Source organism: Brienomyrus brachyistius, chromosome 18 (assembly GCF_023856365.1).
Source record: "Brienomyrus brachyistius isolate T26 chromosome 18, BBRACH_0.4, whole genome shotgun sequence".
Classification (NCBI taxonomy): domain Eukaryota; kingdom Metazoa; phylum Chordata; class Actinopteri; order Osteoglossiformes; family Mormyridae; genus Brienomyrus; species Brienomyrus brachyistius.
In genome coordinates this window covers 19,315,305-19,327,511 of record NC_064550.1, presented here as the reverse complement: position 1 = coordinate 19,327,511, position 12,207 = coordinate 19,315,305, and the positions used below count along the sequence as shown (strand labels likewise).

General features: G+C 43.2%; 2 protein-coding genes across 2 annotated transcripts; one reads left to right on the top strand and one right to left on the bottom strand.

The window, feature by feature from the left end:
- The first annotated feature begins 2,858 nt into the window (after window positions 1-2,858).
- On the top strand, window positions 2,859-3,543 carry LOC125712835 (histone H2AX). The gene has a single exon (XM_048983331.1). The coding sequence runs from the start codon at window positions 2,978-2,980 to the stop codon at window positions 3,404-3,406; it is 429 nt and encodes a 142-aa protein (XP_048839288.1). The 5' UTR covers window positions 2,859-2,977; the 3' UTR covers window positions 3,407-3,543.
- A 1,693-nt stretch (window positions 3,544-5,236) lies between these two features.
- LOC125712834 (porphobilinogen deaminase-like) lies at window positions 5,237-11,746 on the bottom strand. Its single transcript, XM_048983330.1, has 14 exons — window positions 11,462-11,746; window positions 10,861-10,914; window positions 10,539-10,611; window positions 10,255-10,304; window positions 10,017-10,072; window positions 9,132-9,209; window positions 8,314-8,391; window positions 8,033-8,108; window positions 6,891-7,004; window positions 6,747-6,789; window positions 6,475-6,590; window positions 6,111-6,164; window positions 5,538-5,621; window positions 5,237-5,415 (listed from the first exon to the last, which is right to left on the bottom strand). Exons 1-14 carry the CDS (start codon window positions 11,483-11,485, stop codon window positions 5,239-5,241), a joined length of 1,077 nt encoding a protein of 358 aa, XP_048839287.1. The 5' UTR covers window positions 11,486-11,746; the 3' UTR covers window positions 5,237-5,238.
- Between the last annotated feature and the right edge of the window lie 461 nt (window positions 11,747-12,207).

Below are 12,207 nucleotides of genomic sequence, written 5' to 3'. Positions count from 1 at the left end.
TCCCAGCGGTGAATAATTTTCACGTGAATGGGGCAAAGAATTTCATTTTACAAAATCATTTTTGACCTAATATTGAGCAGATGGACTGTTTTGTCATCATAGATGACTCAATTCTGACCTTCTGGTGACATTCTTATAACAAAAAAGTGTGATTACATGAACGCAGTAGTGCCAGGCATAAATCCACACATTAAAATCCATTGACCTATCCATCTTCTAACCACGTATATTTTTAGGGCCGACAGGTTAAAATTGATAATAAAATTAATTTGCTGGACTTGCATGATGGAGCCTTGCCTGACTGTTGCTGGGAAGCGACGCAAGAACGTGATTCGCTGGAGATTATGGGTTTCCTCCTTCATTGTGCTGCTGTGAGACACTTTCCTCAATAGCGTAGTACGTAGCCTGGATGTTTTAGGGAATCGATTTTACGAAATACAAATGTTAATCTATTATTGCTATAATTATTTAAAAATACAACTGTGGTCTTTTCAGATGTTTGAAGTCTGCTTTATATCATTGTGACGATTTCACCTGTTTATTTATTCAAAATAAATTATTTCAGAAAACTGTTGACTTCTAAATATATTCAAAGTATATTCAGTATGTTCCGCATAGAAAAGTAAAGGAAGAAATAAAAGAGAGAAAGTGGGCGTTTTCTCGTGTTTAACTATCGGAAGCTACGTTGAGTGGTCATTAAACTGCTATTACCATTTCAAAGAGCATGTTTTAAAAAAGTTTGTTGTATAACTCTCTACAATGTGAAACCTAAACGGTAACTATAATGGAAAATAAGTGGATGGCTATGTTTCAAAACCAATGCAAAAGCATTACGCGAAGACAATAGATACCGATGTAAAAGGAAGTACTCCGTATTAAATAAATCATGGGTTCCCAAACTTTTCAGCACACGACCCCAAAAATAACTGAGGCTCGCGACCCCCGGTTGGCGCGCATGCGCATTAACAGGCATATTCATGCACGCACACGTCGCTTTGATGACCCAAAAAGAACACAATAAATTATCAAACATAAATAATCGTATATGGATCTTGCAATCTAATAAGTTAGACTTAGCAAATGCGATGTGCGGAGGAGGAGGGGGCACTAGTCCAGTCTGGGTTTAGTTTTGGTGACGATCACTCTGAGATGATCCTCCACATTTAGTCGCGATATGTATTTATTTTAATGTACGTGACCGCTGAGAAAGTCCATCCGTATAAGTGGGTAGATCCAAATCAGGTTCTTTGCTCTCTTTGAACGAAATGTACGATCAATCATTAAACGATCAGTGCAATGGCAGAGATCATTCAGTTCACTTAAAAGATTCAATTCACGGCAGTTCTAGCAAAATGTTAATTGATAAAAACGTTTTAGTAGTAATAAATACATATTTGTAATTTGTGATATTTCCGATTTAATCGTGGGGTTGCCAACTAACGTATCTGACTCTCACGTAAGACATCTTAAGGAATCTATGATTCCATTATAAACCTAAAATTAGCTACATGAAAAGCATCGGGGTAGTTTGCAAACCCTACAGACTATTTACAAGGTAATAAAACTGTAACATACATGTAAATGCGTGTGCAGACTAGTCTCGAATCGAAATTTTCACTTCAGCCAGCTGAGCAAAGTAGCTGATTTTCTGTTATTAGAATAACTACTTTCGGAATTGCATTAAGGTAAAAACAGGACTTTCATTATCCCAGACCATTTGATCTATTAACAAGATTATATCCTGATCATCAATGATTTAGGAACCGCGCAGCACAGCACGTGCGCTCATTTTCCGGAAAATGAACAAATAAGTGGCTAAATAAATGTCGGCGCGTATTATCTCTAGTCTTTATCTAGTCGATTTGACCTATATTATAATGAAAAATTTATGAATTGTTTAAATTTCGGATATAGTTGGTCTTCATACAAAACACGAAGGATTACGTGTTCCTTATTGACTGGCAAAATGCACGGCAAGATACCAAGAAAAAAAACTTTGAAAAAAGCATTTGTTTGTTGTAGGTCCTACGAGGATATTTGAAAACGTTTTTAAAATTTATTCACATATTCTGGAATTCATCTCGTGATCACCATCTTGGGAACCACTGCAACAGACTACTGTAAAACACCACCATTATAAACATCCACGATTTGCACCTCTTGGCTTTAATTTCTCTTTGGTGTCATGACAAAGCATTTCATACGTTTATATTGCAGTGGCTGTCGAGATGGCATTATGTAATTTTATGGTTTCACTGGCGAAATCATCTTTGGTCATTTTCGAGTAAAGGACATTAGTAAATCGTACAATAAAGGACGTAACGAATGGAAAATATTTCCGAATTAACACTAAAAATAAAAAATCCTTATAATAGGGATAAGCCTGTTGGTTTAACTGCATGCTTACAATACGGCACATAGAGAACCACACAGCTTAAATATCCGTACAAAGAACAAAGCAAATTAAAAGCGGCCAACATCCTCATGATAACTAATCAGATTATCCAAACATAAATTATGTCAGTGCCACGTTTTTTTTTACACCGATGTTTTGTAGCAGCGACGCTGAATTTGCGCCCAAAGTTTTGGGTTTTAAATTTTCGAGGGAGAAATTCTAACTGGCGAAAAGCCTACGGTTCGAATTTGATAGACAGCGCAATTCACCACTCACGGCACAGCGTTCCGGACGCACCTAAGATGTCCGCATTCCATTGCGGGTAACTCTGTTTGGCTGGCGAGTTCAGTGTCACTACACAGGAGCCCATTTTAGCCAATGGTCTTTGGAAGAAGGCGGGCCCTTAGGATTTTTAACAAATCACATGTTGTTCCTTAGCCTTTGTCCAATAGAATTTGAGGGCGGGTTTAAATACTAGAGTAAGGATATAAACTGCAGTACCTGAAGAACAGAATCAGTTCTACTTCTAAAGAACGTTCGTTACTGATTTGCTAGAAATCGCATCTTTGTCTTTTGACCGACATGTCTGGAAGAGGCAAAACCGGAGGAAAGGCCCGCGCCAAGGCGAAGACCCGTAGTTCAAGAGCCGGACTGCAGTTTCCCGTCGGCCGTGTTCATCGTTTGTTGAGGAAAGGTAACTACGCCGAGCGAGTTGGTGCCGGGGCCCCTGTCTACTTGGCCGCCGTCCTCGAGTACCTCACCGCTGAGATCCTCGAGTTGGCCGGCAACGCCGCCAGGGACAACAAAAAGACCCGCATCATCCCCCGCCACTTGCAGCTGGCGGTCCGAAACGACGAGGAGCTTAACAAGCTGCTCGGTGGCGTGACAATCGCTCAGGGTGGTGTCCTGCCGAACATTCAGGCTGTGCTGTTGCCAAAGAAGACTGGACAAGCCGTCCCCGCTACCGGCAAGGCGGGAAAGAAAGCTTCTCAGCAATCGCAGGAGTACTAAGCTGACGCCTAGTCTGCCGGCTCCTGTTGAACTGAAACCCAAAGGCCCTTTTAAGGGCCACCTAGGTCTTCCTCTAAAGAGCAAGTTTCGTGGTTCGAAGCCTTTGTATTTGACTGTAATAAAGTGTCTCAACATCATATTGTGTGACTTTGCTGATCCAGTGTGGTCCTGGGATGGTAGTGAACAAAGCAGCATGGTGCACGTGTTCGGGCTTATGGATAATCGGGTTTCCGTTTGACCTCCAGTTTTTATAGGCTTGTGTTTGTAAAAGGGAAGCTTCTAACATTCTGTTGCAAAAAAAGTTTTAATTGCCGTGAGCTTGTCTCAGTTGTTTTAAATACGAAGGCCTCAATGAGGTCGTCTTGGCTGACTACGCATGCGCAGGGACTGGCCCAAGTCCCAGGGGTGACCCGCGTCCATCCCATTAGCAGCCCACTTTCCGGACTGGGACCATCCACGTGTGTGCGGAAGCGGTGAAGGTTACGCTGCTTCGTGGAGCTTAGCCGAAGGCGTTCCCTATTTTTAATTGAGGTATTTTAGGCTTTCTCGGTGGGTACCATAGTGATCTCACTTAAGGGACTCCGTAGCCGCTATACTACTTAACTGGATGTTTCTTCCCCCCTGGGGTTTCATAGTAGCCCATATAAGACAACCCATAAAGGAGGCAGGGGGGAGGTTTAGTTTAGTCATCATTGTTATGATCATCGTATCACGGAGCTCGGTGCAGGTGTTTCCTACGAACTGCTGCAAGAAAACGGCGCATGCTGTCCGCTTACACCTGCCAACCGCCAAACACGGGATGCTCTGTGTAAGAGCACCACGTGCATCCAAACGCAATTCTAAAGGAAAATGGCGACACTTTATTACCTCATACGTGAAAATTTTATTGCAGTTCAGATTCTGGGCTGTATACAAACACACTTAACGCTTCGTGGCAGCCTGTCTCCAGTTCACTTTTGCATTGATACACCACATATAAGGCCTTTGGTGTCTTAAATCAACCGAGCCACTAATGGAACCAAAGAAAAAGGCTCATATATATGTACATGAAACAGACTGAGCATTTAACGACAGAGTTTTCGTCTTTGCCATTATTTGCTACATTTTTGGTTAAGGCACGTCCTGGCAGGCTGTGGGATATGCTGGTTTAAAAGCCATTTTACGTGCTGGTTGTGGGAAGGCACTGTGACATTTTCTCTCCATTGGGATAAAAACATCATACAAAGGGAGCTACTTTACTTTTATCTGCTTTGTAAACGGTGTAAAAAGTGTCCTTGGGTTGTAAGTTGATTAACCCTCGTGCCCAAAATAAAGGCTTGTTTATTACTCACTACAAGCCAATCCAAAAGAGGCACTTATTTAAAAAGTGGAAATGGGTTCTCTTGTAAACACAATTTCTGCTGGTGCTTTCATACACGGAATACTGACAATATTTAACAGCATGTCGACAAAGGCAGCAAAACCTCTCTATATGCCTCAAAATCCATAAGATAATATGCGTATGTATATATAGATAGTGTATATATGTATATATATATAATTTTGTAAAATGCCCTCTGTAGGGGTTCCTTACACTAGCTACATATTAACATTTTTGTGGTCTTTAACTTGTGAGCAGTGGCGATTTCAGATAATAAACCTTTCAGCATGGAGCTGAGCCAAATGGCCGGTGCCCTAGCTAAGCACCATCCAGTTCCTTGGGTTTTAATCTTTGGCAAACCCAGCAGCGGGGGGAGGTCTGTGGGGAGACGGGCAGGGCGTACAGACTGGGAATGCACGTTGACACGGGGGTTTCTCTCGGCCAGCTGGTCCCGCTTTTCTTCCCGCCCGGGTTACCGTGCATCATTGAGCCTCCTGGCCAGGGTGAGAACGTCCTTGGCTCCCCTTTGGAGGAGAAGTGAGGCCAGGTCCACCCCAAGGCGCTCGGCCGCATCGCGAGACGCCATCCACAGGCCGGGGGCCATGACCCCGACGTGGGATGCATTCCTGTGCACCTCCTCGTCTTCCCCCTGACGGAGAACGGCGTCAGGTGACTAGGTGTGACCTCCTCTACTCCCTCCACATGATTCACCACCACTGTATAGCTTACAGGGACACTTTGTGAGTGTGTGTACGGGGGAAGAGATCAGACCTTTGATGTGTCAATGCTGGTCTGCATGGTCTCCTTCACACAGTCTGACCCATCAAGGCTGTAGACGGCTCCAGTTAAGGACAACTGCAACGGGGAGAAGCGAGTGAGAGTTGAAAGAAAGTCTTTGCCACTGTTCCTAAACCTTACAAAGGCTGCCACCTCAGCATGTGGCGAGACAATTAATGTCGAGCAACGCAACAATTCCACTGTCACAATTCCATTGTTCTTATTCAGTTACTTCAACACTTTACTTATTTAGCAGGCACTGTTATCGAAAACGTCATACAGTCGAGGGTCAGCTAGTCCTGGGAGCCATTAGGGGTTAAAGGCCTCGGTAAGGGGCCCAAAGGGACCCCCCCCCCCTCCCATCTACTTATTAGGTACAGGCTATACCGAGCTACAGCCTTATCCATTTTAAAGCACCGTTGTTAAAATTGATGGATTCGTCCTGTGCATGAATAATTCAGAGTACCCCCCCCCGCCTCCGACGGAAGCCATTTTGAGCAGAAACGTCTCACTTCTGCAAGCCGGGCAACAGATGGCGGGGTGCACAAGCGTGTCGCACGTCAATACCTGAGGGCCCCTTGCCTCGGAGTGCACTGCGACCGGCACGCTGCAGCCGCCCTCCTAAGAGTAGGGGGGGGCAGGAAGAGAACATCAGGCCTCTGGTGAGAGGTGAGAGCTCGCAGGTGCATGCGAGTGAAAACACCTGCTATTGGGTTTCCAAGCACCCGAGCGATGCTACGGTGTAAAGACAATGAAATATTATGCATGAGGGAACTTTTCACGGTTTGGGTTGTTTGTTTCCCCCCCCCTGTAATGTGCTGCCGCCCCCTGACTGCAAGGTGCAACATGTCATGCAGTCTAACACACACAGATGTGGGAGGGACAGGCGGCGATCTCAGAGGTCATTCCCTGACAGCACGGGCAGACGTACCAGGTGCCTGAGGAAGGCCCTCTCTGCAATGCAGCGCAGCACCGTCTCCGGGTCATTCAGCACAGACAGCATCTCCATGATGTCATCGTCCCCAGCCCTGGCTTCCACCGCCAAAGCTCCCTGAAACACAGACAGGCGCCCAGATGACACAATCCACAGGCAATGTTACCGTTTCCATTTCAACTGCCTCAGAGTCATCGATATTGCTTCAAAGAAGAGCACGGTGCCCCCCCCCCCCCCCCCCCCCGCTGGCCAATCAGCAGCCCCACTACTCGCCTGGCCCACAGCATACATGCAATCTTCAGGATCCAGGATCTGCAAAATAGTAGGAGTCAATCTCCACATCATTAGCCGTTTCACACCATGAATTTTTACCAGCGAAATGGGGCGCAGGTGCCCTCCAGAGTCCGGGATACCTGGCTGATCCGATTCTCCCAGCCCATGCGGAGAAGGCCTGCCGCTGCCAGAATGATGGCGGAGTACTCGTCACTCTCGTCCAGCTTTTTAAGGCGCGTGTTCAGGTTCCCCCTCTGGGAGGCGGATGTTAAGCAACAGCAGTGATAGAAACACGCACACGAACACACAGCAACTCTCATGGTTTCTTCAAGGTCTCCTGGTGTATCCAGCACAGCTTTAAAGTGACAGTGTAAGTAGCCAGTAACAGGGTTTATAAGAAATTCTGACTTTCAACTGCCACGCAGAGAAAAAGATAAATAAATAATCAATCATATTGCAAGCAAGCGGACAGAGAACCTGAACCCACTTCTGGAACAAGAGAAAACTGCTGCCCCAAATACTTAAAATGTTCATTTATCCATCTACTTATTTCTTGTTCACTGCACACTTTGTACTGCATTGTTATGGTCTGTGCATGTGCAGTGGGTTGGCGCCCCGCCTTTAGTTGTTCCCTGCCTGGCACCCGAAACCTCCAGGATAGACTCCGGACCCACTGCAACCCTGAATAGGACAAGCGGTTGCACAAGATGGATGGATGGACTGTACAAATCCCTTTTGCATTTGGGGTCACTCGTTACTGTTCAGTACTGTTGGTACATTAAAGCATTTTTGTACACTGCATTTCTACACACAGGAAGAATTCAATTAAAAGAGATTCCTAATAAGTATATCACTGACTATTATTTCTTGCCTTTTTGTCATTCCTTTTACTGTATTAACACCCAAATTCCCTTCCAGGGGATTGACTGATTAATTAGCCAGTCAGTAAAGTAATAAGTACGTCTGTATATCTATGCATCTACCTAAAACAAAGCTTGATGAACTGGACATTAGATAAAATACAAAGGAAATCAGCCTTGAATGGGCACAATGCCATTTTGTAGCTAAATAATGCCATTATCCAATCATTTCTTACAGCAGGGTATGATTGGTCAGCTGGACTCACTGTACTACTGACTGTGAGAAGCTGCTTTGTATTTCAGAGACAAGCTCTACGGCTTGGCGGTAATGACAGGGACACGTCTGTCCCTCACACGGAGGACGGCGCTCAAGGTCACACGCATTCTTCCGGGCCCGCGTCCCGAGAACATTTAAAGGATACGACGTTCTTGAACTCCAGGTGAGAAAACCTCCTTTTCAGCTGGGCTGCCCGGCGTAGGGAGCTGGTGCCGATCATACTACAACGCGGGACAAAGGTTCCATTAGGAATTCAGGGAGGAAAAGAGCCTCATTCCGACCCATTCCGCTGCCTCAGACGGTGCGCACAGCCATCCGTTCAGGAAAGATTTTCTTCTGTCATTTGTAATATTACGGAGCCAATGCTTTTGTACAAGCAGCTTGTTTTGTTTAATCCAATTGGGTCTGGGTTTCTGGTTCTCTTACCTTCCCACTGGCAGCGTATCCAGGGTCAGGCCTGCGTTCTTCGGATGGAGAACCACGGCATCATAAGGAGTCTCGCGTCTAGACGAGGCAGTTCACAGTGCTTTTAAACTTATTTCCAGCCTGCTGTCTTAATTTCAGTCTAACAGCATATAATTAATCATAAACCTTCTAAAAAAGAAGGTACTATATCCATCATCTAAAACCTAGAACCTAGAATTATTAGGTATGAATAATTTCAAAAGAACTGTCAAGTCTAACGAAGCTGGATCAGTATTTTGTGCAAATTAACTGGACATTGACGTTATGGTCGCAAAACTGGGAATTTTCAGTTAGAAACCTGTGGTTTTTTTACACCTTGACCGCACTAATAGTGATATCATTGCGTAACCGAGTGCTTGTGAGTAATTATGTATACGTGAAAACATCCCAAAATAAGCATCTGCATCAAAACGTACTGCAATACAAATCATATTCTATATTGTACTATTCATACAGCTGGCTTTCTTTGCCGAATCTTACAGCTCATTCAGAGTTCAATATTTCCAAAATGCCTCAGCTTAACTTCCCATGGACGTTTCCCACCCCTTTGCAGCGGTGATTCATTTATATCTTAAGACTCAAAACAAAAGAATGAACATAAAAATCTGGATACGATAGAATGTGGTTTTTTGGAGGATTGTGAACAAAGTTACTCCACTGTCAGGGAATTCTGGACAAAACAGTTCTTGGGTGGACTGTTAATCATAATAAAGACAAGGGGAAGGGTGAGAGTTTCCGGAACAGAAGGAATATGCTACCACTGAACCGTAAGCACTTACTTGAGCACAGCTGCGATGGTGAAGCCTGGTGGCAATGAGGTGGGGAGATCTTTCAGGGAGTGCACCACCAGGTCCACCCTGAGCGGGGAAGACAAAGAGTAACATCACCTGACAGCTCAGACTCCATCTCCAAACACAAGCTGCCTGCCACACAGCCAAACACTGGGGTTTCAACAGAAAAGCCTCTCAAGAAAGCCTTCAGTCACTCAAACCATCTTTATCGGGGAACACTTTACATTATCCACATGTTTATAACACATTCATAGAAAAAGTAAGTAGTACTTTACAATTATAATGTTTGTTATTAACGTATATAAAAGTTAAAGTATGTTAGGATGTTATGGTCTAGTTAAGAATGTTCTATGAATGCATTATGAAGATGCACTGAATGGTCTACGAATGCATTATAAACGCATTATGAAGGGGCAGTTAATGTAGAGCATTAGCCTTTATAGTCATTTTCATTTGCATGCCATGAGTCATACGCAAAGATGAAATCATGATGAAAGATGAAAACAACGATAAAGCGGATGTATGAAAGGCATTTGAAATACTGACGATCTGAATTTAAATGTGGAGAGATGTGTTTAATGTGTGTGCCAAGCTTTGCCAAGATTCAGTATCAGAATCATTCACTCCTAGCTATTCAAACCAGCCAGATTCTGTTGAACAACATAAATCTCGGACCGAAATGTCTTATACTACTGTTGTCACTGTTGCTTTTCCAATGACACATATCCAACAGTTAATTATATGCTAATCTGACCATTAGTGCCAACTTTGTGGAGGCCACGCCCACCAAAGTGGGCAAAATGATGTTAAGGGTGCCCTGCGGTGGATCTCTGACACCTCGTTTTCTAGATTCGCTGCCATTTCTAGACTTACTCCTTCCTTTCCAGAGCGTTCTCCAGCTCCTTTGTGAAAAGGCTCTTCTCCCCAATCTAAAACAACAACAACAACAGACTGAAGTCACACTTTTCACAAAGGCAAGAACCCTGGGCCTGCTCCTCTACGAATGACACGCGAACATGGTATTTATTATTCACATTTAAAGATACATCCTACCAAGGCAAAAAGGAAGTAAACAAAGCCAAGGGTAGGTTTACTTTCAGCATAAAAATACCTTAGACAGGGCTTTGTCCAGTATTTTGTCTCCAACGGTAGACATAGCAACTGTAATGAAAAGGGAAAAGGAAAATCATAAATGAAATGATTTTATGAATCATGAAAAAAAATTATTCCAGCAAAAAAGTATTACCCCAGACATCATTTAGTCCAAACTTTCCTAATATGCCCAACTAAGTATATGGTAAGCATGTATAAACATAAAAATTCAGTCTAGACATCCACCACCAGAACGAAGCTGCTTAAGAATGCAGTTTATTCCAAATGATGGGTGTCACTCACCTATCTCAAAGGTGACTTCTGGATACAGCTGCTTAAGTTTCTCGGCCACGCTGTCCGTCTGTATACGGGCCAGCTGAAATATTTAAAGCATGACTTTTTTTTTTGCTACACTGTAAAACAAAGCATCTGTATATGACAGTTACTTACAAAAAAGGATACAAAGTAATATTCTAAGTTCCAAATGTTATTCAGAACAACGAAGTCTAAAATTATCAGATGTTTCAAAGAGGCCAATTTCAACTACATATTTGCAAAAAAATTTAATTACAGTTAACTTATGCTTCTTCCACAAAATGTCTTCTTAGATCATTGGCAACTATACCTGGCTCTTTCTGGTTCCGATCCTAATAACTTGGCTCGTGTTTTCATTTCCGTCCTGTAAAAATATATTATTGATTAGTATAGTGACATGACTTCACACTGGACCCTACTTTCTATTTTCACCATCTTTATTGCAACACAGCGTGTGACCTACTGCTTCTCAATCACTCCTTTGTGTTTTAAGGACCCACCCACCACGGTTCACCAGCGACTGAATGGGCATCCTGCCAGTAAGATGTCTCTGATCGCTGTGCAGAAATCCAAGCCTATTCTTACATGCTTAGTGTAACTTACAGGTATTCATTAAAATGTGATGGTATACAACTAGTCAAACTGTCCCTAAAACTTAATGCAACTGGTTTTTATAAATGACTATATATTCCCACTGTAGTCTTACACCGCATTTTGACTGTATGTAAAATCACAGGACACGACCTGAAAAAAAAGTTTCCTAGACCAACAATACAATACAGCACCTGGATGCAACTGACTCAATTTCTTTCGTCGAGTAATTAAACTTGAGGCATATGAGCAGTGTTCATACACAGCTCGATCACCTATTAATGGTGGCGACTCGCCAACAAAAAATGCACAGTACCCACCGGTGCACTTAGGTTAGTTGACATCTCTCCGTTTGTCTGTAAAATCCAGGGAGAACTGTAGGCTCTCAGTCTTATCACGCAGAAATCACGTTGCTCTGTGCTACAATTTAAAAACACAGATCGAGTAAAACGCACAAAATACGAGAACTACATAAAAGACAGCTCCACTTGCACGACCTCTAGGTACTTAGAGACTGCCTGGTACGTCTCAGCACATGGATCTGGATCACAGACACTTTTCCGTCACGTAACGCAAAGTCTAATCATAGTTGCACAGCGCCACCTATCGTGCCGGGGGTGTCCAAGCTATTTCTATTAGAACAGACAATGAATGAATAAATCTGTATACAATTTTTACTTGCAAATAAAAAGACCGTAAAAGCAAACTTAGCAACATATAGAAAACAATTAATCGTAGTTACACGCGCAACAACAAGAAAACATATATGACACCGTTTCAGGTGCAAATACAATGATTGTCAGTCTAACGCGGAAGTCAGTGCGACCTTGCAGAAACGACCGTAGACTAAACAGGATCGCAGTTTTCCTTCAACTGTGAAAGCAAGACACAACAAGCAATCGGATAAATCATCTAAAGAATATAAATTACTACGAACTTATCATATTGGTTTAATGAAAATATGGTAACACATAGGAAATACGTGTGAAAGTAAAGATTATACCACAACTACTTGTTTTCTCTACATAAAAATACTACATCCAAACAAACCAAGGGACAACATTTA